Source organism: Acanthopagrus latus, chromosome 16 (genome assembly GCF_904848185.1).
Source record: "Acanthopagrus latus isolate v.2019 chromosome 16, fAcaLat1.1, whole genome shotgun sequence".
NCBI classification, from domain to species: Eukaryota; Metazoa; Chordata; class Actinopteri; order Spariformes; family Sparidae; genus Acanthopagrus; species Acanthopagrus latus.
The window spans coordinates 20,167,147-20,194,404 of NC_051054.1; the positions used below are offsets into that span (position 1 = coordinate 20,167,147).

General features: G+C 41.6%; 1 protein-coding gene and 1 long non-coding RNA gene across 7 annotated transcripts; one reads left to right on the forward strand and one right to left on the reverse strand.

Annotated features, from left to right (window-relative positions):
• Positions 1 to 1,396: 1,396 nt before the first annotated feature.
• On the reverse strand, positions 1,397 to 19,817 carry LOC119004854. 5 transcript variants are annotated; one of them, XR_005070329.1, is made up of 12 exons: positions 19,709 to 19,817; positions 17,491 to 17,716; positions 16,855 to 16,949; positions 14,403 to 14,523; positions 13,576 to 13,679; positions 12,960 to 13,045; positions 12,723 to 12,831; positions 11,481 to 11,616; positions 10,287 to 10,412; positions 9,359 to 9,564; positions 8,696 to 8,897; positions 8,447 to 8,572 (listed from the first exon to the last, which is right to left on the reverse strand). It is a non-coding gene; the product is annotated as an uncharacterized LOC119004854 (long non-coding RNA). The 5 variants fall into 5 exon arrangements; XR_005070331.1 differs by adding an exon at positions 10,482 to 10,541 and having other exon boundaries at positions 12,723 to 13,045; XR_005070328.1 differs by having other exon boundaries at positions 12,723 to 13,045.
• apoba (apolipoprotein Ba) lies at positions 2,889 to 26,671 on the forward strand. Of its 2 annotated transcripts, XM_037072130.1 has the most exons (30): positions 2,889 to 3,084; positions 4,320 to 4,361; positions 5,329 to 5,441; positions 5,543 to 5,688; positions 6,703 to 6,850; positions 7,442 to 7,594; positions 7,817 to 7,941; positions 8,023 to 8,099; positions 8,201 to 8,657; positions 8,791 to 8,935; positions 9,023 to 9,169; positions 9,290 to 9,501; positions 9,698 to 9,893; positions 9,986 to 10,156; positions 10,311 to 10,514; positions 10,921 to 11,088; positions 11,197 to 11,402; positions 11,517 to 11,684; positions 12,094 to 12,224; positions 12,803 to 13,013; positions 13,599 to 13,771; positions 13,873 to 14,048; positions 14,144 to 14,265; positions 14,411 to 14,784; positions 16,167 to 20,962; positions 21,344 to 23,741; positions 23,850 to 23,961; positions 24,783 to 24,815; positions 24,896 to 25,082; positions 25,199 to 26,671. In XM_037072130.1, the coding sequence occupies exons 1-30, from the start codon at positions 3,027 to 3,029 to the stop codon at positions 26,360 to 26,362; spliced, it is 12,813 nt and encodes a 4,270-aa protein (XP_036928025.1). In that variant the 5' UTR covers positions 2,889 to 3,026; the 3' UTR covers positions 26,363 to 26,671. The 2 variants fall into 2 exon arrangements, with proteins under 2 accessions (XP_036928025.1, XP_036928024.1); XM_037072129.1 differs by having other exon boundaries at positions 16,167 to 23,741.
• Positions 26,672 to 27,258: the final 587 nt, after the last annotated feature.

Consider the following 27,258-nt stretch of genomic DNA (forward strand, 5'->3'; position numbering starts at 1 on the left):
AAATAGTAGACCAAAAAGACAAACCAGGCTGATGACAACAGACACAATTCCACTCATGTGGAAGCGCTTTCTTGTATTTGCTGTGTTTACTACAGAACAGCCGCTAGGTGGCATTGTTGTTTCATCCTAAACTACATTAAATCTCCACTGCCTCAGCCCTGAGACACAGTTTGTAATTTGGCTAACTGGTTAATTGAAGGCAGGCCTTTAGGTCTGGACCGCAGTGGCAACCTGTGGCATCTCTACTTGTTTACACATTTTAATGTACAAAGTTTTGCACAATTTCTCTTTGTTTTGCATTTCTTAATATTATCTAAATATATAAAATGTAAAACATCACTATAAAAAATCAAATAAAAAAAGATGAGTGCATTTTTGGTGCAGCACAGTTCATAATACGATGTAACCTAACATATTATTGGGTGTACAGTTGTTACTGTATCAGGTGTTCACTATAATCAGCCTGCTGATGTTTCCCCTCTCTGCCAGCAGATGACTGCCTTCAAATGTATGCCCGCTTCCCAACATTCCATTCCATGAGACCTTCAGACGTTTCATTCCATGACACTGACACTTCCTTACATTCCTGATCATCCACCATCACACCTGCAAACATTCCATCTGATGACACATGAAAATATTTAATTCCAGGACACTTTCCAATATTCCATGACACCAACATTACATGCAATAAAAAATCCAAATACTAGATTGTATGACACTTATCAACAATCTATTCCAATGTATGTCCTGTAAATGAGACCATCAAACATTCCACCAACGTTCCAAAAGTCCACCTCACGACAGTTCCAAATATTCTATTCCATGATACTTGCAAACATTCCATTCTGTAACACTACCCAACACTCCACTATGTGACTGACATACTGACATGCTATTTGCTGCTGAACAGTCCATTCACTGACACCACTGAACGTTCCATTCAATGACACTTACCTACATTTCATTCTATGATGCTTACCAACACATACAAAACATTCCATGATATGACAGGTCCAACATTCCATTCCATGAGACCTCTGATCAAGCCAGTCTTTGACACAACCCAAGATTCCGTCCCATGAAAATGCCAAACTTTTCATTCTACGACACACTCCAACATTCAACTCAGTGACACTGCCAAACATACCATTCCCTGACACATGTAAACATTTCAATCCACGATATGCTTCCATTCCATCTGTGTTCCAACATCCCAATGAGATTGAGATTAAAGAGATTAAAAGCATACTGTAGGAATTATGTGGCATCTTCCAGCAGCCCTTAACAACCTCATGCCCAGCCACTGCCAGCAGCCTCTGAAAGCCTACTGTCTGCATAAAAACACAATGAAATGTAAATAGATCATAGATACCCTCAGATGATACGACTGAAACTCTTTATTTGGATATGCCACCCGGTGTTTAATTTAACCTTTAATTTAAAAACAAGTACAACACATGAACTGGAATATTTATTGAGGCAGCACACATGTGCAAGATTTAGATCAATATAATCAATTTCCACTGTAGTGTTCGATTTGCCCTTTGTTTACATTTTAATCAGCCAGTTCCTTTAATGTACAACCAAAGTACATAGGATGAGTCCAGTGTGTCGGTTTGTGAAGCACGTGATCGTAGATACCCTACTTATGACATGTACGCTTGAAGATGGCTATACAAAAAAAAATGCAAAATGGCTTTTTAAATGATTCTTTACGGTGTGGTAATAATAATATGAGATAAGAACCTGGGACAGAAGACCTTTAACAAACCCGGGTTTCTTTAGCTCTGACCACAGCTCTCTCTGACACAGATTCTGTGTGCTGCTACAGGCTGCTGACCTTCATCCACTGTGGCTACAGGATTCCAGGAATCTAACTTGGTGCGTCTGGCAGGGAGAAGCCTGAACAAACCATCGGTTTGAAATCTGAAGCGGGAAAAAGAGAAAACAGAGTCAACATGACCCGGCTTGTGAATTAAAAGCCAAGTAGAGGTAGTGAGTCGTGGTGGACTGGGCCTGGCAAACACATGTGAGAGCTCCATGTTCAGATAAACAAAACGCTATGAGGGAGTCGGTACGACTGCTGCAAATGTGATCAGCCTCACAAGCCCCAATTAGCAGGCAGTCTTCATGGCACTGTGAGTGTGAGCCTGGCTGGGTAGAGATTTGGTTTATTGTAAAGACCGGCACACACATCGCTGAGCCAATTTTCACACCTGGACGTTGCTTTGATATTAACACAGCTACTGCTGGGTTTGGACTGAAGCTGCAAGACAGTTGTGTCTAATCATTTCACTGTGACGCTCATTTCAAGGCGATTGTGTCGTATATACAATTAGAAACTAGGAATTAGGATGATTACACCTGGTAAGTGTTTGAGGTTTTTTTAGTGTTTGACTTTAAATAATATCATTGTCTGAATCTGTAATTGGGTTTGCGGTTTGCGTTTTTTTAAAGACCGTTAAGTTGGTTTTGTTCTTAGGTGCTTCAGGAATCATTACTGAGAAGATGAAATGGGAACATAAGAGAGCGGCGCAGGCTCGAGCTACGTCTGTGTGCTCAGTGGTGACCAGTGAACCATCACCACTGCTCATGTAGTTTGATACGGAGAATCAAAGCAGAATGAGATTTGTTTCACTCGTCTCCAGTCTCTGTATAACCAAAGTGATTCCGTTAATGCCCAAACACAGAGCTGGTTGTTACAGTACCACTGTCTGAATAATATGAATAATTCACGCTTAAGTATGGATGATGGTACAGATGGCAACAATATCTCCAGTGTCTGCGGTCCTGAGACAGGCTATAAAATCCTCATTCACAAACCGATATTTACTCAGCAGAAACCTCCAGTCACTGTTTGAACTTTGGGACTTTGCTCAGTGTGTATTCCTCTGGTACTCAGCAGGGCTGGCTTATTGATGGACAGAGGAGAGGGACTTTATAAAAGATGGTGGAGGTCTTGCTTTATTAGTCAAGACTAAGAGGAACAAGAGGAGCACAGAGGAAACCATTTTCTTTAACCCATGATGGGTTACTGCACGCTGTATCTGTTACTGCTGCTGAGCAGCTACACGTTGGCTCGTGAGTAGAAACCCGTGCTCATTCTCACTGACGGGATCTGTCCAGAACTTTAAAAGCATTTTTGACAAACTATATTTGAGAGGTGGAAACTGTATGAATGCCTTTTTTTCTCAGTAGACATTTTGTCTTTTTTGTATAACAAGTGGAGGTGTTAACCCCGACACTGAAAATGGAATTCAGCATAATTCGTTCCGTCATTTACACCTGAGTCAAAGTGTCTTCTGTGAAAAACGCCTACAGAGGTGTGATGGTTCCAGGGTGCTGCTGCTTTTCCAGCTATCATGAGCCAAAATGTGTCAGAGAAAAAGGTTTAATTCTAGTTGGTTTAATTAGCGTGTCTTTAATCCCAGTATCTACTGTTACTACAGGCCTACACACAAGGTTTGGTTAAAGAACATACATGGCGTGTTAACATGTACAGATATTTGTTGAAACGTGTTTTTGTTAAACAGCTCCGGCCGTTCCTCAGATTCAGTGGGTGTGTCTCAACTGTGTCCTCTAATATTCAATCAGTACGATAAACAGGGAGAAAAGGCAACAAAGATCAGGGCTGCCTGGAGTCGACCCTTTGATTTGGCAAAAAAAAAGAAAAAAAAGAAAAACATTCCTTTTTTTAAAAAAAAATGTCATAAGGTAGAAATGTATGAATTGCTATTTACGATACTTTATTTATTGTGAGGTAAAAATCCTCTTTAACTATGTGGGATCACTAATTATTAAGAGAGAGAGAAGATTACTTCCAAAAAAAAAGAAAAAAAAATAGATCGCCAGAATCTTTTCTGACCTCTGACCTCTCAGAGCTTTCACACTGTACCCGTTTACATCTGAACGATATAACAGGTGTTTTCTTTTGGCCACTATTTGGTTTTCATCTTGGCCTTCAAAGGCAGAAGTTTGGGATCATCTTCTAATTTTAAGTCATATTCAAGTCCCATAACAAGGGTGCTTGTTTTTTTAATGGATGTTTGTAATATACTGTGTGTGCAGCTGACTGAATACTGTACATAATTCATTAAATAGTCTGTTGTAAGCTGCAACATCAATGCTGGCTCCTGAACTTGAAGATCAACATGAATGTTATGTTGCTCAGTGTGTTTTCCTCTTGCACATTATGTTCTGTTCTTGTTTCATCACCTGGATAATTTGAAATTCTAATGAATGACTATGAATGAATTCTTATCAAGTTCATATTTTGAAGACATTGTGCATGATTCTTCACTGTCTTTGTTTTCCAGAGGGAGACAGTGACAATAATGATCAAACTTCAACTTGTCTGTGTAAGTTGCTGTCTACGCATCAGTTACACAACACAACACAACACAAGATGACACAACACAACACAACACAACACAACCTTTAAAATCATTTTCTCAGTTGTAGGTGGCTTATTTTGCATAAGTAAATCAAAGAATGATGCAAATTACACTATTTGAAGGGTTGGTCAGGCCCCGGACTGATGAAATCTCACAGAGTGTGGACTTTGTCAGTTCCTCTGAGGGGCTTGACTGTGTGTGTACGTGGAAAGAGCGGAGTTAGTCTTTACACAGGGCGAGCAGAGGGGGGCGAGGGGTGCATCGTTGCAAACAGACACATTGACCTGCTAACAGATCGATGGCGGCTCTGCTGAACTAATAAACACATGACCTGTTTTCTTGAGATAGCAGCAGGAGCTGATGGACTCTTGCTCCGTGCTCTCTTGTGATTCACTAACAATAGCTGTAGTTCACTGGAGGAACATTCTGCTACTTCCACGTCCAAAGGCCTGCTGCCAAGTGATGATGTGGAGCCTTGACTGTGAACTTAACATACAGGAGAAATAATCATATAAGTTTAATGCAGATTCTTCAGAGTGCCTAACTGGCTGAATTTTGAGAGAACATATATGATATAAAATACAACAAACAATGAGTACAAGGTGTTCCTGGCTGCTGATTTCTTGGTGACTGTGTATTTGAATAAGTCGTAATGAGACATATTAAACAACTAATTTGAAAAATAGACTTGGTAATGTTTTGAGTTTATGGTTTTATGGTTGTTTGTATGCATAAAACATCACCAGAGGAAATAAAGTAAATAAGAGTCAAAATTTTCTTGGGGGAAAACCAAAATACCATGTTTGCGGCCCCTGATTTATTAAAAAAAAAAAAAAAAAAAAGATCCTAGATCCACCCGTGTGTAGGAACACTCATCTTGTGAGATTAAAGAGACGGCATCTAACAATGTGATACCATTATCTTGTTGCAGTGGTATCCAGATTCAAGGCCCATAGGAAATATTTGTACCAGTACACCACAGAGAGCAGTAATGCTGTGGTGAGCATTGCCAACCAGAGCATCGGCCCGAAAGTCTCTTGTCAGGTGGGCAACTGTTTACATGTCTCACTTTCTCAGTTCACTTGCTAACATGTCCTAATCGGAGCCCCCTCCCTGACGCTGTGTCTGCTGCCACATGTCTTTAGGTGGAGATCGAAGTCCCTCAGATGTGCAGATTCATCATGCACACCAGGGACTGTGCTCTCAGCGAGGTGTCGGTCAATGATCCCCAGAACGGACCGGTCGACACGCAGGCCCCCGGCTCTGAGGCCTTCAAGGCCGCAATGGAACAGTTAGTGCAAAACATTCCTCACATGATCTGAGACACGTGCAATAACATAAAGTCTTTTTTGTGAGTTAAGGCAAAAAAATAGTTGGATTATTTTGGTGTCCATGTAGAGAAGTGACAAAGCAAACATGCAAAAGAAGAGAAAAGCGGACCGACTTTCTTTAAATCCCTATTTAATACTCATCTTTGTTTAATGTACTGATGAATGATGAAAAATGTATATTTTGTGTCTCAAGGATGCATTTTTAAGCAACTGCGTCATGCTTTTTAATGTTGTGCAAAATGCATCAGACTGTCTTCAGCTGTGAGACCTGCTGTTACCATTCAGTGGGATTGTACACATGGGAGCAGAAAGCATTTCAAATGTGGCTGTGACAATTTTAATGGAGGCTTTTGGGATTCTCTTGAAAATGTCATTTCATGTATTCTGCTGCATTTGAACAGGCGGTTTGACATTTCTTATCTGGCTATGGTAGTTTGAGAAAAATTATGGGGGGGGGACTGTATTTTACAATTTTATCCACAGGAAGTCCCCTAGGTGACATATTTAAAGATAATAAAAAACTAAAAGTATGTCAATGGATTCAGTGACTAATTCATAGAAGCTTTGTGTGTTTTTGCCTTAAAAAATACATAACTCCTAATATTTCCAATAGAAAATAAATGACCACAAATATTAATGAAATATCTTAATCAATGTGACACAGTTAAACACCAACAGTGACTTTTTCTTTTTGCTATTTCATGAATTCCTCACACCATTATAAAGTGCCCTGCTGTATCATACAATGTAATGGTGGCAGTGCAATTTAAAGATTTAAATATGCTACAGCATCATTTCATCCCTTTTTTTCTCCCACTGTTTCAGTTCATTTGACATCTTCTTTTCCTCCTCATGTTTTTCTTCATTCTTCCACTCTGGTATCCTCTCTTAAAATAAATCCTTCCACAGTGTGAGCCTGTCATTTCATGTTTCGTGCAAGATATGACCTGGCAGTCTGTCTTCTCTTCAACCAGGAACCCTCTGAAGTTCACCGTGGAGGACGTCACCAGCGTCCAGCTTTACCCCGAGACGGACGAGCCGGTCAACATCCTCAACATCAAGAGGGGAATCATTTCAGCACTCCTGCTGCCTGTCATGGAGGATGAACAGCGCAGCCTCATGGTTAGTATCTCCTCTAAAACAAAGAAAACGATTTCGTCGTCTGGAAAGAAGGTTTCCACATCTGTCAGTTCACTGTTTTAGTCACCCTATTAAATGACAATCTATGAGCCTTGAGCACTGCAACATCCTCCACAGCCTGCTCCAGCTGCAACATCTCTGCCCGATCACTTTAAACAGTATTGTAACTAGTCGATGGAGCAATTAAGATGCTTCAGTGCATCCTCCAGTTAGCAGGAAACATGATGTCAGCAAAACAGAGAGGACACAGCAAAGTGACAACACTGTACGAATGCAGGAATCACTCAGGACACAAACAAATCACAAACACTTAGATAGATAAAGATGCATTAGTAAGATGTACATGCGATCCCCTGTGGGTCAACTGGGATGCTGCGGCGGCAAATGAACACACCCTGCACACATAGACGAAACAGATATAGTGCATGGAAGATAATAAAAGAAGTGACAGGGGATCCGATTCACAGGAGAAAATAAAATAGAGATCGAATTCTGGCATAAAGGCGATTGTGTCTCGGGTATTCAAAACTTTTCATGAGCCAAAAGTCTCATTTGCCGTTTGTTCCTTTTCAGAGCACGGTCCACGGCCAGTGTTTAACAGCCTACTACGAGAACGCCAGGAAAGACATCGCCACGGATGTGACACTGTCCAGGGATATGTCCCAGTGTGACCAGTTCTATGGCAGGGAACAAGCCAGCAGCCCCCTGGCCCTGCTGCAAAAGCTGGTGAGACATTGCCAGCTTAGCTTCTGAAGGAAATGCCCTCATTGCCAGATGTCATTAGACCCTGGTACATGATAATAGTTTGAGGATATGGAAGGTTGGAAATAACCTGGGAACCACATGAAAACACAGAGGAAGCCCTTATCAGACTGTCAGTTATTGGACATGAAAATAAATAAAGGCATTACATTATCTTGTATTGACTTTGTGGATTCCTGTTTCCAGCATCACCCCCTATCTCAGCTGATCAAAAGCACTCAAGACTGCAACTACCATTTGGATAACAAGGGAAAGCACATCACAACAGCCAAGTGCAGAGAAGAACACTACTTTGTGCCCTTGTCCCATGCGTAAGTCGCCATTTGAGTATTATGTGTATGTATATAGTGCACTGCTATGTCTTTTGCATCAGCTTCTAACCTACCTTGCAGGATCTCTGGGCCTCCGTCTGTGGTGACTCAGGAGCTCAGTTTTCAGAGCTCTAAAAGGACCACCAACAGAGTATTTGGTGAGTGATCATTTCAAGTATGTGCGTGGTGTAGTCAGTAGTTTTAGTTCTAATCTCAGACTGGGAAACTCTAAATCCAAGCTCAATATGTGTGTATACAGACGTGGACTGCAGCCAGAGCAGGCCTCTCCACTTTGAAGACCCTGATGATAAAGCTCCAGTCCAGACGAAGGACGCCGCTCTGAGAACCATGCGGGACCTCCTGGCTTTGGCAGGATCGGACCAGGGTCAGAAGAGAACTGGCCTTTTCCATAAGCTGGTGTCCAGCTTGCGCGCCCTGAGGAACGAAACACTGAGCCAGGCGGTCACTGAGATGTTGGATACGTCAGTCTGGCTCACCTGGCAGTCTTTGCTCCAGTGCGGCACCCCGGAGTGCACCAGTGCCGTCCTCCAGGCTGTCCGGACCATTGATGGGGTGTCTATAGAGGTGGACGCTCTAGTCTACGGGCTGAGTCTACAGGCCAACCCCGACGCTGCACGTGTACGAGACATGCTCAGCATGGCTCAGCGTAAACCTAGCAAGTCAATCATGTATGCGCTAGCCAACACAGTCAAGAAGTGAGTAAAATATCAATATATGTAACGCATAAAACAACCTCTATATTCCAGTTGGGTTAACTGGGTAACTGCTCCAGGTGACCACTACAGGGAAAGAGTATCTCAATATATCTTCTGTGTTTGTGGTTCATAGGTTCCATAAAGGAGAGGTTACTCCAGTGGTCACAGAGGTGTCGGAGTTCATGCTGACACTCTTAGATGGTGGCTTAGGAGCATCACCTGATCCCGAGTCTGATTATCCTGTGGAGAATGAAGAGATGGCCTTCCGTGTACTGAGGGTACCGATGACCTTTCAAGCATTCTGTAAAGAGTAAGCTCTTGGAAGGGAATCTGGCTATAATAAATACTATTTCTTTACCCTCCAGGTCGTTGGTGTCATGGGTCAAGCCATGCAAGCCGTCAGCCCCAGACTGACCGACACCATTCTGTCGTGTGCTCAGGCAAAACACATTCCATTATCAAACCAAAAGGCAGCCATACAGGCATTTCGGTTGATGGATATCACTGATGAGGTACAATTACTTCATGTACACAGCTGTTACTGTGCCCTTTGTTATATTTGCATTGTGGAATCTGCTGCACTTCTTTCATGGTTGAAGTAACGCAGTATGTAACATGTTGGTTGAATACAGATCAGAAGGGTTCTCAGGGAAGTATACCTGGATGCTCAAGACCATGTTGAAAAACGCATAGCAGCCTACCTGATTCTGATGAAGAACCCAGACCATGCCCTGGTTAAAGACATCGTAGACAGGTTGGCGAACATGGAGGACGAGCAGCTCAAGAGCTTTGTGGTCTCCCACCTGAACAACATCCACTCCTCACAGGACCCACAGATCAGTAGGTGAGTAACAGGCCAATAACGGTTGTTCTTACAACTTCCAACTGTCTCACCAAGCAAAGAAAACTGCTCATGGGTCATGGAAAATGAAAGAATGGAAATCTTTATCACACAGCTGCTTTTTGACTTGAGGACGTAGATATAATTGTTCCGGTGCTGTGTCATCAAACTGAAACATTTGTTATTTTCTCTCCTCAAGGGTCAGAGAGTATGTTGACTTGGCCTTGACTGAAGATCTACCACCCACAAATGGCATGTCACAGAACTACAGAATAGAGACTCCCCTGGGCACAGCACAGAGCAACATCATCTTCGATGGCTTGGACACATTACCTAAGGAAGTGATGCTGGAAACAACACTGAAGGTTTTTGACTACAACTATGACATCTTTGAGGTGCGTCTTTAATAGCATTCTTTTTATGTCAGATCAAAAAAGACAAATCCGCTTCGTAAAATGTTTTTAAACATTCAATCTCCACCTTCAAGGTCGGAGTTGAGGGAACAGGATTTCAACCAACAATCGATGCTCTCTTTGGAGAAAGAGGCTTCTTCCCAGACTCCATCTCCAAAGCTTTGTACTGGGCGGGTGACCAAGCCCAGATGGTCAGAGAGGTTTTGGACAGAATGGCCCCCGACTCAGACAGAATGAGGAGACAGGTGAAATCATTTTTGGAAACATAATGTGCTTGTTTATGCAATTAATAAACTCTGCCTCACCAAGTAGGGAAACTACATTTTACTTGCTGTAAAAGGTTCATTGCACATGCTTGGTCAGGATCATACATACTTCTAATTGTGTTATCTTTTCCAGGTCCCAGAGGATCTTCTGCAAGATGTTGCAGACAATGTGAGGAAGCTCATGGATGATGTGCGTCGCTCTCATGCCCCTGAAGCCACTGCCTTTCTTCGACTTCTGGGAAATGAGATAGGATACATGAAGCTCGGGGACATACGGCATATGGTTGAGACTCTCTCCATGTACTTCCATTTTTACTTCAGGATTCTGCCTGCCCAGGTCAGATCTATAGTTTCTTGACATGAACTGTGTAAGAGGAAAAAAAATTAAAACTTGGTAAAAAGCTACAAAAGTTAGCTGCAGATGTTTGTGTGGTCAGTTTCAGCCAATCCAACCAGTGAGCTAGTCTTCCTGTTGGACAGAAGGACTGACTCATGAGAAACATTTCTTCCTCAGCTATTAATCAAACAGATGAAAATGTAATTTGCAACAGACAACCACAAGTTGAAGGTAGCCACAATAACTATGAGGGCAGTATAACTACTTCCTGCAGCTGACTACACTTTCTGCTGCAGCCATCTTTGGCTGTCGTGGCTAGCTGCTGTTAGCAGGCAGCCTCGTTAGCCTTGGTAGCCACTGTTAGCTCAGCTCAGCTCATTCATCCCGGTTATTTTCTCTCCAACAGGCCTTTTTGGCATTGACTTCTAGCACTGAAAATGAAGTCTTCGCCCACTACATCTTCATGGAGAATACCTTTTCTCTACCCACTGCCTCTGGCTTCCCTCTGAAGTTCTCGCTGGCTGGTGTGGTTGCACCTGGTGCCAAAGGAGGCCTGACTTACTCACGTGCTAGTGTAAGTTAGCTTTACTTCATTTGAGTTTTCATGTAAAATGAGATTATAATGGCATGTCTCCTCTGAATTTCTGTTCACAGCTATGTTGTTGTTTTCTTCCTCTTGCAGACTGAGTTGTCCTTTATGCCTTCAGTTGGGCTGGAATTCATCACCCAACTGGGTGTGCACATTCCAGACTTTGTGGAGGCTGGGCTTGAGATGCACACTAATGTGTACCACGAGAGCTCCCTCAATGCTAAGGTCACCGTGAGCAAGAACCAGATACGACTGTCCATGCCTGCCCCTAAGTCAAACACTCAGTTGCTCAGCTTTAGGTAAATGGCGCATATGTTACATGACACAAAACACTTCTCAACTCAGTGGTTTGTGAGTGTCATGCAGATCCCACACACCACTTTTTGACTCTCCTCTCTCTTTTTGAAATTCAGCCACCAGCTACTGTCTGTCTCCTTTGGTCAAACCAAAGTAGTTCCATCCCTGGTGGATGACCGGACTGACTCAGCTGACTGCCAGCCCCTAATCAGTGGTCTGAAATTATGCACAATAGCGCGTTACATGGACGGGGCTCCATATTACTCCCTGACTGGAGAAACCAGGTAGCAAATCAAACTTGAAATCCAACGATCAAGTCCTATTGATTTGAGTATTTTGATTTAGGTCATTTCTACGGCTACAGTATCAATAGATACTTACACACTTATACTGTAAATTGATCAGTCGACAAGTTGGACAGTTAGCGTAGAGGTTGAATAGTTTGCAACTGAAGTTGGCTGGTTAATTTGAAACAGTGATTAGATAAGTCTACATGTCTGGTGTGATGATGTTTAAAGTCCCTGACAACCTCTTTAGTGTCATTAAGACACTTGCTAGCTACCACAATTTTTAACGCATGTATGGTTGATGTTTGAATTATCCTAATCCAGCACGCCATTGTTTTAATTTACCAGATAGTTAACAGATTTAACCTTAGAGTCAGATTAAATGAAATCTCTGTTGTTTTCTCAGGTTTGCGGTTGAAATCCAGCCCACGGGAGAAGTTTCAGAGTATACTGCTACCATCACTGATGAAACACTCAGGGAGGGTAAAAAGGGTCGTCATAAAGTTGAGACCCTGAAGCTAACTCTGAAGGCAGAAGGTACTGTTATAGGATAATGTGTGTGTATGTATGTTTGTGTGCATATACAAATGTATAGGGCAGCCCCTCTACATCCATATCAGACAACTGACAATTTACAATCATTGCCAGTGTTGAGAACCAATGGAAGTAATGTGTTCTTTAACAGTGTTGTGGAGGTCGGGGGTGGTTGATATTTAACATTCATGCAAGAGATTATGTTTACTTTTTAATTAACAACAGCTACAGTTTCTCCTTGTCTTATCTTATCTTAAGGGTTTTAGTTGCCTAACAGTAATCACACCTCAAACATAATTTATTTGCCATAACCACCATCTTTCCACCACCTTAACAATTACATTGCAGCCATATCCAGATATTAGATAAAGCAAGTTAAAAGAATTTTAAAAAACAAATAAAGGAATAATTGAAAGTGTTTGCCACCTGTTTGGGCCAATATTATTTATATCCATATATTAAGTGCAAACACTAGATCACTTTTGACAATGATAAGATCACCTTTTTAAATGTATCTTGAAGCCACCAGTTGCCATTGCCCAGAGGTAAACACTGACAAGTTGAATTTCTGCTGTTACTAGGTGACGATTCATCAGAAGTCTCTGCAGCTCTAAAATACAACCGCAACAAGAACATACTCACCTCTGAGGTCATCATACCTGACTATGATGTGGAAGCAGGAATCAAGCTGGCTGTAACTGACAGTGATAACAAAGGGAAGAAGATGCGTGGTATCACCATTGATGTCAGTAACAAGAACATCCCACAGTTGACTCTCGTTGGACGGACAAGGTGTGTAGTTCTATACACACATCTTTAGATTGCTGATGACAGACAACACTCAAGTTTCAACTGTGCCGCCTGGTTTCTTGAGATCATTTCTTACTAGCAGGGAATGAGTGGATGAGAAACATCCTGGGAAATGCAAATAATTAAAGGTCCAATATTTTGATGATTTTAAGGTTAATATTTTTTATTTTGAATGTCTACAAGAAAATATTGAAACACTTTATTGTTCAAAAAATAGTGTCCGCCCTGAGAAGCCTAGTCTGCTCTGATTGGTCAACTCTCATCTAGCTGACTAAGCATCCTCCACCAGGTGTTTTTGCAACCACTGCCCTTCTGGGGGTGTGGCTGCAAATGATGACTGTATAGCTTTACTTTAACAACCTTATAGAAGTCCTAATGACTCATTTAAAGCAACAGTGGCCGAATTCTGAATGGGCAGTGCGTTTTTCTTTGGATTGAGCATTTTTATACTTTTCACAGCAACTGGTCATGCAACTAGACCTGCTACACATCATTGAAACAGACACAAAATCTCTGGGATCTTTAAACATAGTTTCTTACCAACCTGCATGTCCTTGTTTTGTGTAGACTTGACATGATGAAGGATGCTATGCTGCAACTTCAGATGATCATTCCTTCTCTGAAAATGGATGCCTCTGTCACTGCCACCTTGAGGAAGGATGAGGATATGCTCATGGACCTAGAGACAGTTATCAGCCTCCCAGAAACATCCTACCAACAGAAAGCTGCCCTCAAATACGGTAACTGTCAGCCATCAGTCACATCTTCAGCACAGAAGACAGATGTAGAGCATTCATTTATTTGTATATTTACAGGTGTATTTGGATTTCTCTCTTAACAGATGATGACAAGTTTGAACTGGAACTGAAATCGGATCTGACTTCAGAGATTCAGAAACTGATTCCAAATGTAGAGGATCATCACAGGGAGCTGCAACAGCTCATTGATAATATCCTGGACCAGCAAGTGGCCATGACAGATATGAAATACCGTCACATTGTAACCAAAGGAATTGAGGTGTGTTGGTCACTGTGTTGGTAACTCTGAGTGCTTTCAAGCTTTACAATTTTTGTTTTAAGTGAAATGTATTTTATCTTCATGTAATCCTGAAGGCAGGGAATATATGGCTGGACAAACTGACAGCACGCATCCCCTATCTTGCAAACCTGAGAAGTAAGAGGAGCATCTCAGATCTCACTTTGCCAGCCCTGCCTGAGAAACTATTTTTACAGTCGTAAGTGCTTGATACAGTGGTTAAGGACATCACTTCCTTTCAAATATTATTGGGCATAAACTGTATCTAAGTAGTTTAGCTATACACGTTGTACCTTCCTCTCATTTACTGTTGATTTGCATTTTTTTTTTACTTACCTCAACAGTGACAGCCTGTTCCGATACCAGTTCAACAAGGAAAAAATGGCAATCTCCCTTCCTCTTCCACTTGGAGGCAAAAAGTCAGAAGAACTGAACTTCCCAACCACTCTGTCTGTTCCTGTTATAGATTTACCACAGATAGGCCTTTATATCCCCGCCAACAACTATCGACTTCCATCATTCACTGTGCCGCTTTCATTGGATTTCACTGTCCCCCTTCTTGGTCTCACTGAAGCATCCACCAAGCTCAACAGCAACTTCTACAGCTGGGAAGGCTCCATTTCAGGGGGCAACAACACTGTTGATGTCCCAAGCTACATTGCACAGTACAAGACCATGGCCCAGTCACCTTTCAACCTGCTATCATACAAGCTTGAAGGTAATCATCTTTTGAAAACTACATTTCTTTAAGCTTCAATTTGTGATTTAGTTGATTATTGAGTGTCATTCTCAACTCATCAAATACTAACACTTTGGGTTGGTAGGTCGGGCCAGCCACCAAAGCAAAAGTATTTGGTGGCTTTGGAATGACACCCAACAATAAACAATCTTACAAATTGGATCTTTAATGAATAATCTTGTCATGACTTGTGGTCACTGTATAGCTTCTCTCCTGTGCTTGGTGCCTCGCTTTGCCCGTGTGATTTTTCAGATGTGTGTTTCCGAGGCTGGGCTTGTCTCTCTCACAGAGGCCTGGAGCTCCAGTCTCACACACACCTGCAGCGAGTCTCATCATTAGCCTCAGCTCAAACACCCCGGTTGGGTCTTCACTTGCTGCCAGATTCTTATCGAAAACATCATGTGTGTTGGTGCATTTCTCTTTATTTTTGTTGAGTGAGGGACCTGTGTAGTTATCAGACCGTCCAATCGACACGCCCCTGCTCCATGCTGCTGGCTTGTCCCTTCACACTGTTTCGGCTCGCCAGTGCTGCACCTCTGATACTACCTCCGGAGGTGTATCAGCGCCAAAGCAGACTTTCGCCCCTTGCCGCTTCTGAGGCTTTCACACAGAGGAGGGTGCTGGGAATTGGCACATTACTCCAGTGATCTGGGTGCCTGTGGTCATTTCCTGCTTCAGGTGTCTCTCATATTTGTCACAGTTAGCATATGTTATTAATCTTTTGAGTGGTAAAGCAGCTCAGTGGGGGACTGTAGCGTAGATCTGAAATTCTAGCAACTTATTCCATGTTTGTCAGTGAGTTTTTTGACCATCCAGTTCTTCTATCACCTGCCAAATACCAACGGGCACCTCTGCCACCAGTCTCAGCAGCCTCTGACTGGTCCTAGCAACTCACCAGCACTATACCTCTGACTGCCACTGACTCACCCACCACGTTCCACCACACAGTCCCACACTACACTCCACACTCATACAATCAAGCCTCCACCTGTTCATGAAACCCCCCCCTCCTCCTCTGCCTGTGCCTGCCAGCCGCTCTCGTGCACCTTTGAGTATTATGATAAAATTGTTTAAACTCTCTCCTTGTTCTCATTGTCTGCTTTTGGGTCCAACAAAGAGTGAGTCATTACAAATCTCACTCAAAGAATGCATGTTGTTTTTTTGTATATTACTGATACTTGGTCAAAACATTCATTTTTACAGAAAACAGGCATGTTGAAATATGACTTTTGATTATAAAAAGAGATCCTAATGGCGCATAATGGAGCAGTAAAGCATATGTTCATCAGAGCTTATTCTACGTATTTGCCGGTGCTGTTGTTATACTAATAATGGTATCATTTCTTTACATCTGTTTCAAGGAACCGGGATGATGTCAGGAAGAGCTGATGATAATCTCAAGTATCAACTGGAGAGTACTTTCAGCCATGGCCTCCTTGAAGCCAGCTTCAGTGTCTCAGAAATGTTAAGAGTTACAAACAAATTACATGCGGAAGCCAACTATAAGATTGATGCCTCCAGCCCACTGGGCCTGCAAGCCTCTCTCTACTACTCTGCTCAGTCAACTTCCACTCTAGATTCGGATGAAGTCTCAGGAGATGGCACCGTAGATGGATTGCTTAATATAGGTTCATTCTACACCAACACCTCCTACACTCACAGCTACAACCTGCGGCCACTAGATAGAGAGGGAAGAGGAGAGTCGACTTTTAACTTCAACTCGCCATTCATCCAAGTTCACAACATGATCGACGGAGTCTATGCAAACTCTGAGTTGAACATTGTGTCCAAAACCAATGCCCAAAACGACATCCTTAGGCACGTCGCAGAGCTCAGGTATAAAGATGCACAACTGATCCTGAAATGCACTGCTGTTGCCACAGCCATGGGGAAATCTCTAAACAACCAAATTGAGCTTGGTGTGTCAAGCCATATGGGCCTCCTGAGAATTGAGACCAAGGCAGATGATGACACAAATATGGTATACTCCCTTATAACAGGATCCCTGGATTCAAATGGGCTTGAGGTAAACTCTGAAGCTTCTGTCACCTTAGACACAGGTAGTCGTGGAATGCACAAAGCTTCTGTGATGGTTGGCAGAAATGGTCTTACCACAAGTGGAATTAACAGCATTCAGTGCAGCCCTGTAACAGTGGAGAATATATTCAATGGCGCCATAGACATCAACGGAGCAACCCTGTCCTCTAGCACCAAAGCAATGGCTGAGGAGAGCAGAGGAGAGCTGAACATCGAGAGTAAAATCACGGCTGCTGAAGCTTCTTTGTATGGTGACCTCAAGGGCCATGCATATGATGCAACCACAAGAAACAACATGAATGTTGTACTGAACCGAAGGGCTCTGACCTTTTCTGGCAATGCAGTGGGAAAAATGAATCAGATGAATACAGAAAATAGCCACACTCTGACCCTTACTCTGTGGACCCTAGCCCTACGCTCCAAGACCAACAACTTCATCTGCGATGATATGTATTACAAGCAAGACACCAAGATTGATATAAAGCCATTTGTCATGTCATTTGATATGACAAATGCCTTAAGGTTTTATGATGTCAGTTTGAACAGTGAAGGTCACATGAAGCTGAAGCCTATTAAGGTGGATCTCAGTGGAAGTATGATGGGAGCTTATGGAGAAGAAAACAACATGAAAAATACCTTTGAACTCACCTATGAGGATATGGCTGGTACGATGAAATACGGCACATCTGGGAATTTAATGGATGCCCAGCTAAGTCACAACTGTGAACTTGAGTTTGCTGGACTTTCCTCCAAGTCAAACTGTGAAACACGGATAAATTCCGAGCCCCTGCGATTTGACAGCACCGTTCGCACCATGGCTCTGCCTTTCAGCCTCACTGTTGATGCCCTTGTCAACAGCGAAGGAGAAATGAATCTAAAAGGGAGGCACACCGGACAGCTGTACAGCAAATTGTTGGTTAAAGTTGAGCCCCTAGCTCTTGCTTGCTCACATGACAGCAGGCTATCAACCACGCATATGATTTCAAGTGCGGAGTCTTCCACTAATTTAGACAACAAATTTGAAAGTCTCCTGACACCAAGTGACCAAGCTCTGACCTGGAAAGTAAAATCTAAACTTAATGACCATGCTTACAACCAGGACATCAGTATGTACAATCATCCTGAGAGTATTGGATTTGAGTTTTCAGGAGGTATGTTAACAGACATTTTAGGCAAATTTGGCAGAAACAAGAGATCCCAACCAGAAATACAAGAATACAGTATGGCTGGTGTCCTCAAGTATGATAAGAACAGTGACTGCCATATCATTGAGATCCCATTGATTGAGAGCTTTCCTGCTGCTTTTGAGCAGCTCAAGAACACACTTGTACAAGCACTGGAATCACTTCAACAGTTCATCAACAATTTAGATATTAATCAGTTAATCACTGACCTTAGAGCTAAGTTAGACCAGCTACCTATTCAAGTGAGTGATTTAATGCGAGAAATTGACTTGGAGAACAAAATGAATCAAGCAAAAGCAAAACTTGATTATTTGATTGGCGAGTTTGCTGTAACAATGGAAGACTTAGAGGATGCAATGAAGAACTTGATGGACAACTTTGAAAATACAGTGATAGACGTTGCCACCAAAATTAGAGACCTCATCCTGACAGTCAGCGACTATGTCAAGGACGGACACCTTGCTGACAGGATAACAAATGTACTTTCACAAGTTGAAAGTCAGCTTCTGGCCTTTGATAAGAAGTATGGAATCAAGCAGTCACTCATCAAAGCACTTAATGTCATTGAGGACATCATCAGACAAGTTGATTTCCAGAAGCTCACAGAAAGCGGTGCTGCATGGCTGCAAGAGCTTGATTCTGAATATTTAATCTTGGAAAAAATCAAAGACAAACTCTCTGAAATTAAACAGTTAATTGAGAACTTTGACATCAGCATGTTTTGCCATGATGTAAAGGATTACCTTCTCTCAATTGATTTGGCTATGTATGTTGAGCAGCTATCATATAAAATCCCTTCTTCAGAGATAAAGAAAGTGATTGAATCCATGAGAGAGGTTATTGTAAACTGGATTGACGAATATGAAATCCCCAACAAATTCAATACAGTATATTTCTACATAAGGGACCTACTTTTAAAATACAATCTTTACGACAAATTCAAAGAATTAATGGATCAGGTTGTCATTCTCGTTGATGAATTCAAAATTGTTGAGACTGTACAGTCAGTGGTTGACGCTCTAAAATCTATCAACTTTGAGTTTGCTTATGATAAAATTATGCAGTTTCTGGGTGATTTGAAAAGTAAACTCAGCACATTTGACTTTAAGAAAAGCATTGATTACCTTAATCAACAAATTTCTTCAATGCTTAAGTCAATGAAGGAATTTGACTACCGAGCATTTGTTGATGAAACCAACAAGAAGATTGCGGAAATTACAAACTATATCAATGAACAGATTAAAACATATGAGATTGTGCAAAAAATTGAAGCAGTCAGGGAATTTTTCAGAGAGATCCAGAATTCCATCTTCACATACCTGGAGGAACTAAAAAACACAAAGGTGGCTGACGCTCTAAAGAAACTGAAAAAAGTGATTGACACTACATTTTACAATGACATCAAGATGAAAATGAAGGATATCCTAGAGGACATGAGACAAAGAATCCTTGACATGGATATCAGAGATGAAATTTACATCTACCTACAAAGAGCAAGTGATTCCTACAGCAATATAGTAGCCTACATTTCTGTGCAGTTCAACCAACTGATAGAGAAGATCAAAAAAGTTGCCAAGGACAGCGAGATCATCAGTGAGATGAAGCAAGCTGTGGATGGAGTTCTGGAAGCAATGAAAAAAGCTGAGATCAAAGTTCCCACTTTTACCATACCGCTTACTGACCTTGTCATTCCAGCTTTTACACTCAACCTGAACAAACTGCAGGAGATCAGCATCCCAGCTCAATTTTCAGTCCCTGAGATCACCATCCTCAACACCTACAGGATTCCTGCCTTTACTGTAGATTTTGATGAGATCAAAGCAAAAATAGTTGCAGTCATACAGGACATCAAAGAATTTGAGATCCAAACACCTGACCCTGAGGAGATCTTTGGTGACTTAAAAGTTCTCTACCTATCTGAACTACCAGATCTCACCTTCCCAGAGATAACGCTTTCAGAAATAACATTTACCGCCATCACCATCCCCACATTAAATCTAGAGGATTTTGAAATAACGATGCTTCCAATCCCAGAGATCAAATTGCCTGAAGTTCCCACGGACATTTGCATCCCAGTTTTTGGCAAACTCCATGGAGAATTTAGACTGAACTCCCCACAGTATACTCTTGTAACTACATGGAAGATTGAGAACTCAACATCCACACCAAAAAACCCACAGTTTACAGCAACTATTACTTCTAATGCCAGATCACCCTTTGAGCCCCTTGAATACACCTTTGAAGCCACTACTCAATTGGAAGCTCCAAGAATGAAGAAGTTGCTATTCACAGAAATGGCAAAACTGACGCATACGGCTTTTTCCGCTGATCACGAAGGATCCTTGACACTCACTGGCAATTCTGCTGAGGCTTCTGCTAAGACCACTATCAAGGCCAAAACCCAAATGTACACGGCAGACTTGATCAACAATATGGCCCTTACAATGAATAGTGGAATATCTGCAGCCATAGACACAACCTATGACCACAACTTGGAGATCCCATCAATTGAAACATCAAGTCAGGCATCAATGAAACAGAATGTAGCAGTCACAGTGGAACCTGGCAGAATTACTGTGACAGGGGAAACTACTGGTAATGGAAAGTGGTCAATTCAAGACTATTCTGATGAGGGTACGCACATAAGCAACGCAGAATTCAGCATCAACTTTGGAACTGCCCGGTTAAGTTTTGCAGGAGAAACAGAGTGTAAGGCCTTGATCTCAAAGCAAACACTGACTGCCGAATCAGTGATCTTAAGCCATATCACTGTCGAAGGAAGATGTGAAACTGAAATTCCGTCTTACAAGAAGAGTGTTATGGTTTTACAAGGAGAGGCTCATGTTGGGGACTTGAAAGTTGAACTGACAGCTTCTCATGATGCTGAGTTCACTGGAAATCTAATTGGATCCATGGCCAACTCATTGGAATTCAAGGTCCACCCATTTGAAATTGTGCTCAATGTTAAGAATAAAGTAAACTCAAGGGTTTTGTTGCCCCTGAAACTCACTGGTAAGGTGGATCTCCAGCATGATTATGGTGTCATACTTAATTCTGACAAGCAGAGTGCTTATTGCACTGCTTTGGCAAGATTCAACCAGTACAAGTACAATCATGACTTTGCAGCAGAAAACAATGGAATGGAGATCTTCTTTCACTCATCAGCTAATGGAGAGGCCAATCTAGATTTTTTGACTGTTCCTCTCTCTATCCCAGCAATAACCATACCATACCTTGAAATTACATTACCTGAGGTCAGAGACCTTTCTTTATGGGAACATGCTGGACTTAAAACCGTTCTTATATCTCCTCAACAGTCATTTGACATGAACCTGAGGCTTCATTACTACAAGAATCCTGATGTACACAGCTTTGATTTGCACCTTGAGCCAGTCTACAATGCAATCAGTGACAATGCCATCATCATCCAGGCTCAATTTGAACAATGTAGAGACAAAGTAGTGGCACTTCTGAAGAATTCGTACAACGAAGCAAAGTCACAGTATATCAAACACAAAATTGACACTTCTAGCCTGCCACCTCGAATCTTCACTGTCCCTGGATACAACATACCAATGTTAAACATTGAGGTTTCTGCTTTCAGGGCTGAGATGCCGGCATTCAGCTACTTTGTTCCCAAGGAGGTCAGCACACCGAGCTTTAAAGTTCCAGCATTAGGTTTCTCTGTACCGTCCTATACCCTTGTGCTACCATCATTGACATTACCTGTCATCCATGTTCCAGAAACATTAAGTGAAATACAGTTGCCTATGTTCACACTACCAGCCATTCAGAACAACGTTGTGATTCCAGCCATGGGTAACATAACTTATGACTTCTCATTTAAATCCAATGTGATCACCTTAAATGCTAACGCTGGCCTGTACAACCAATCTGACATCGTTGCTCGGTTTGGCGCTTCTTCAACATCTGTGTTTGACATTTTGAATGGAAAAATCGATGGCACAACCAGTTTGACAAGGAAGAGAGGAATAAAACTGGCCACCACAGTGTCCCTGGAACATTACAATGTGGAAGCAAACCATGAATGTGCTGTTAGTCTTACCAAAAGGAGTATGGAAGCGTCTGTAGCCAACATGGCAAAAATCAACCTACCCTTCCTCAATCTAGAATTAAATCAGGAACTTACTGGAAATACCAAGACCAAGCCAAATGTTGTCTCCAAGAAAACACTGAAATACATGTTCAACATTCCTCTGATTGAGTCTGTTGGCAAAGGACACCTGGATATGAACTGGGCACTGGAAGCACTTTCCTCGTACGTGTCCCTGGAGACCAATACTCAAGGAAAGTCAGACATAACGATAATGGACAGCTGTAACTTTGCTGGTGATCTAGAAAACGTGGTGACATTCTATCTAAATGCTAATGGCCTGCGTTCGACTGTCAGAACCGCCCTAAACTCAAACATTGACAAACAGGAGAAACAGAAACGAAGCTCAAACAACATCATCCATTTTGACCTGAATAAAAACTTGGCTCTTGAGGTCTCCTTGCGACGTTTGTTTGCATCAGTAGATTACACAAGCAGTAACAATATTGCTGTTGCATCTTTCAATACAAATGGTAAACAAGTAGTTAAAGGAGAATTAGATTTTGTTCCTTTAACAACCTTCACGACTACTTTGAACATTGATGCAAGTCAGCCAAGTAGTTTGGGTCATGCTGGACTCATTCAAAGCATCAGCCTTTCCATCGGCTCAGCAAAGCAGTCTTTCACCTGGAGTGGCAAGGAACAGTTGGCATCTTTCCTCCATGCTTGTGATTTACTCGTATCGAATGATGAATCCGAAGTACGCATGGACTTGACTGAGTCAGTTGAAGGCCACCTAGCTTTCTTGAAGTCAGTTAAGCTTCCTGTTTATCAGAGGACCCTCTGGGATGTGCTGAAGTTTGATCAGGCCACAAGTATGGACGACTTACAATTCCTTAACATCTCCTCCAGCATTGTATATACAAAGACCATGGATGGCCAAGTTTATACAATACCATCCAAACTTTTTGATTCTGGTGCCACTTTTAGCATCCCTGAGATTAGCATTGCATTGCCTTCTTGGGTGAAAGAAATTCCAGATTCCATCAGGAACATAGACAAGCGGTTTGAAAACGCTGATATCCCTGATCATATCACTCTTCCTCCCGTAATCTCAGTTCCAGCCTTCAATGTGCCGTTTACAAACTTGCATGTAGAAACCTTTACAATTGATCCTAAGAATCTTCACATTCCCAAGGTGATCACCACCACAGCCTTTGAAATCATGCTGCCTGGCATGCCAATAATGTCAGTGCCCAGTTACAATATTGAAACAGAGTATCTGCAAGGGAAAATGTCCTTCCTTTCATTCAAGATGCCCCAGTATGAAATTGCAGTATCATCTTTCACATTACCAAAGTCCTTTACCATTGGCAAGCACAGAGTCAGTCTTGATGACATCACAAGTCAGCTTTCAAACTTTGAACTTCCAACCATTGTCATTCCTGAGCAAAAAATTGAGATCCCTGAAATTGCTCTACATCTGCCTTCAAGTGTGTTCATCCCAGCTTTTGGAGCCCTGAGTGCCACCCTGAAAGTTTCCTCCCCTATTTATAATGTGTCAACAACTGCTGACCTGGAGAAAAAGGACTCGGCCCTCATAACTTCCCTGAATTCTATCTGTACCTCTACCATAATATTCTTGGAATATGACCTTTCTGGTAAGACTGGCACACACTCAACTTTATTTGATACAAAAATATTTTGTAAATGACTAGATCTAGCACATTGCAAGTTATTTAATATGTATTTTGCTTATGTTCCCTCAGCCAGTGCAACGTTTGAATTTGATGATGGATTAATCAGTTTAAATGGGAAGTGCAACTTAATTCATAATGATGTAACTGTCAACTGGCAACATGCTTTGGCACAAAACCTGAGGTAAGTGTGAAGAGAATGTTTTGTCTTTATTTAATTGATTCATTTTCCTATTCTATTATTTTGATATCAATATGGTAGAAACTTTCTGTAATACAAAATAAAAAATGAGATGTTGTGATATTAAAAATACTTACATAGCCAATGTAATGAGACATTTTTTATCCAATAACTCTGTTTGTCAGATATTTTTAAATATCATAATTCTATCTAATCAATTTGACTTAATTAGCTGACTCACTAACTAGGTCAAATTGGACAGCTATCCAAACTCATGAACGCTAAGAGTCAATGCATCCAATAAGCATTTTAGATGGAATCAGATGTGTTCTATTGTAATGTGTAAAACCATCTGTCTCTACAAGACAAAAGCTACATCCTCCTCCTGAGTGCCATTTTATCAGTAAGCTGTGTGTTGCCTCCAATGATGTTCCTATGAATATAGCTATGGAAGCTAGTAGAAGTAGAGCAGGTGTCCCATTTACAGAAGCTGCCTCCTCACCACAACTGCTCAGGTTTCATATCAGATCTGCATTGCTGCATGTTAACCCCATCTGTCTCATGCCATTTCCTGTCATCTCTCTAAGCTGTTCTAACTAATAAAGCCACAAAAATAAGGCCAAAATATTGGTAATTATAAAAAAGTAAAACTCTTGGCCAAGACTTGCAGGTTAAACAAGCTTTCAGAGCTGCTCTGGGGAAGAAATCAATCTTGAGTAGGAGCTCTATTTGGTGTTGTTACAAGCAGATGTCTGTATGCTTGGTTGAGCAAGATAATGGACTTCCTGTAACACAGTATATACTTGGTTTTGTTTTTTTCTCAGGATGAAGCGCCAAACCCCCGTGACTGATACAGTGTAAGTTTTCACACCCAAAGTCTGCTTTACTGAATACTTGAAAGGTTCTCCTCTAACAACAGTCTTTTTCTGTTTCAAAGGGGATTGCGTCATACTCTTAATGTTGACATAACCAGCCCAACATTTTTCGATGTAGTCTTCCGTTTTGCTTCCCGCAAAGATGGCATCACTGCATCTATGTCTTCCCCGTCATCTGGTTTCATTGGATTGCAAATTCAGCGGAGGTCTGCATCACAGTTGTATGGAAAACTGTTCAGTCGCTACCTGGTAAGACTCTTTTATGTGCATATTGTTCTTAAATCTACAGTTGGATTGAGGCTATATGTATGCAACTTGATGCTGTTCTAACCACTATTCTTCCAAATGTCTTCCCGCAACTTCAGTCAACTCCTGAAAGGGATACTGATATTTTCACTGCCAAAGCCACACTCAGAAACTCTGAGAAGTTGATCTTACAGACGTCATGGAATTGGGACTTCCTCCATGATGTGACTGAGGGGACCAAGGACAGGATTCCTGCTATGACCGATGCTGTGCTCAAGTTCATTAACAAGTATCACACGGCCCACTTTGGCTTTGATCTCAACCGTGGTGGCATGAAGCTGAAAAACAGTGTTTCCAATCTTATAGAGAGGGCCTATCATGAAGTTCCTATGTCACTGCCAGATCCAGTCAGATACATTGGTGAACGAGGACCAGACATGTACAGGAGGGCTTCTGACACCTTGATGTCCATGAGAATGCAGTCTGTTATAGACAGGTTGGCTCACGAGGCTAGACTAATCCTGAGCTACACCGAAGATAAGATCAATGCCTTGTTAGATGCAGTCAGACAGTTTTTTATGGACAGAGAGTTTACAGTGCCTGGTTTTGAAGAGAGGCTCTCGATCGTGGAGATGTTCAACCGAGCTCGTTCGTCCGTATCAGTAGCCACTGACGGGGCGCCTGAAAGGTTTATCAGCCTCATGAGGAAGAAATCTAATGACATCATGGAAACGGTGTTAACCATTCCTGGAACTGATATTACCATTAATGGAAATGAGGTCATGGATAAACTGAAGTCCTCTACGAGATTTGTTTCTGATCAGCTAGAACATTCAGTGCTCAGCTTATTCAACGTGCTCCGCATGACAGTTGACTACCTCGTCAAGGTGATTACTGAAAAAGGTGATGTGATCATCACCTACCTACAAGATAGGAACATGGAAATTGCTCCACAAGTTGATACCATCCATGCAGACTTTTTACAACACATTGAGAAGGCAAAGATATCTGTGGCTGAATATAAAGACCTCACAAAACGGAAGATTCAAGTGGCGTATAGCTCGTTAAACATGGAACGTGTAAATGATGGTACCAAGGAGCTTTTCAGTTTTGTTCAATCACACGTCTATGGAAAGCTTAATGATGCCATAGATCTGATGAGAATTACTTCTGAGAGCACAGCACCGTACATTAAAGTGAGCAATGGAAAGATGGACATTGAAATTCCTTTACCCTTCCCTTGGAAGTCTTTTAACGAATGGCCGAAGCACTCCTGGCACTGAATCATGCCACTCTCGATGAAGTGGTTTCATTATGGCTGATCAAATTGTCTGTCTATGTGAAAAAAGATTACTTTCTGTTTGATGAAAAAAACAAAAACAAAAAAAAACTTGATAATGTTGTAAAAACTTCATTTGAGTTGAAAGAAGTTATTCTGACGTGAGATTTCTTTGAATCTTACAATTTATATAACTGTGTCCAACCGATATTTTGCATCTAAGTTAGATGTTGGTGTTGAAACTATACTGAATGTAATTTCTTGTGTTTGTCATACTGCCTCAACATTTTCCAATTAAAATACTTAACCAGAAGCCTTTGGTTATCTTTCATGCCTGCATTATTACTAGCTAAGGTGGTCTTTAGTGGTGAGACATTGATTGACACATAATTTCATATAAATGAGATATCATAATATCCAGAAATTTAGGCTCAAAATTATAATTGTGGCTTGTGGGGGAGTTGTTGGAGTGCTTGTCCCTCTAGGGCTTCTACAGCCAAAACTGTAAGTCCTACATCTGAAATAGGACCAACCATCAGCTGAAAGCCAACAAGATTCTCTGTATAAATTGTCTATGTGAAGTAAAAGATGTGGGATCTAAATCAAGCTGAAGATAATTTTTTCTCAAGTTTTTCCAGCTGCTCTCCACTCCAGGGGTCATGTGACCCACTCCAGGTCACGCAACACACACCCTTATAAAATCTGAAGACTAGGACTAAAACTGTGATGATTTCAAAACCGTAAAAAGATTTTAAAAGCTAAATTCATGCTGAATATTTCAAAGTCTTGGAACTTCTTCAGGCCTGTCAAGTCGGGTGGGTTTAAAGGGGATTTGAAGATTTTCCTATTCACTTACATTGTAAATTTATTTTTTGAAAAAAGCTGAATATTTGAAAAAAG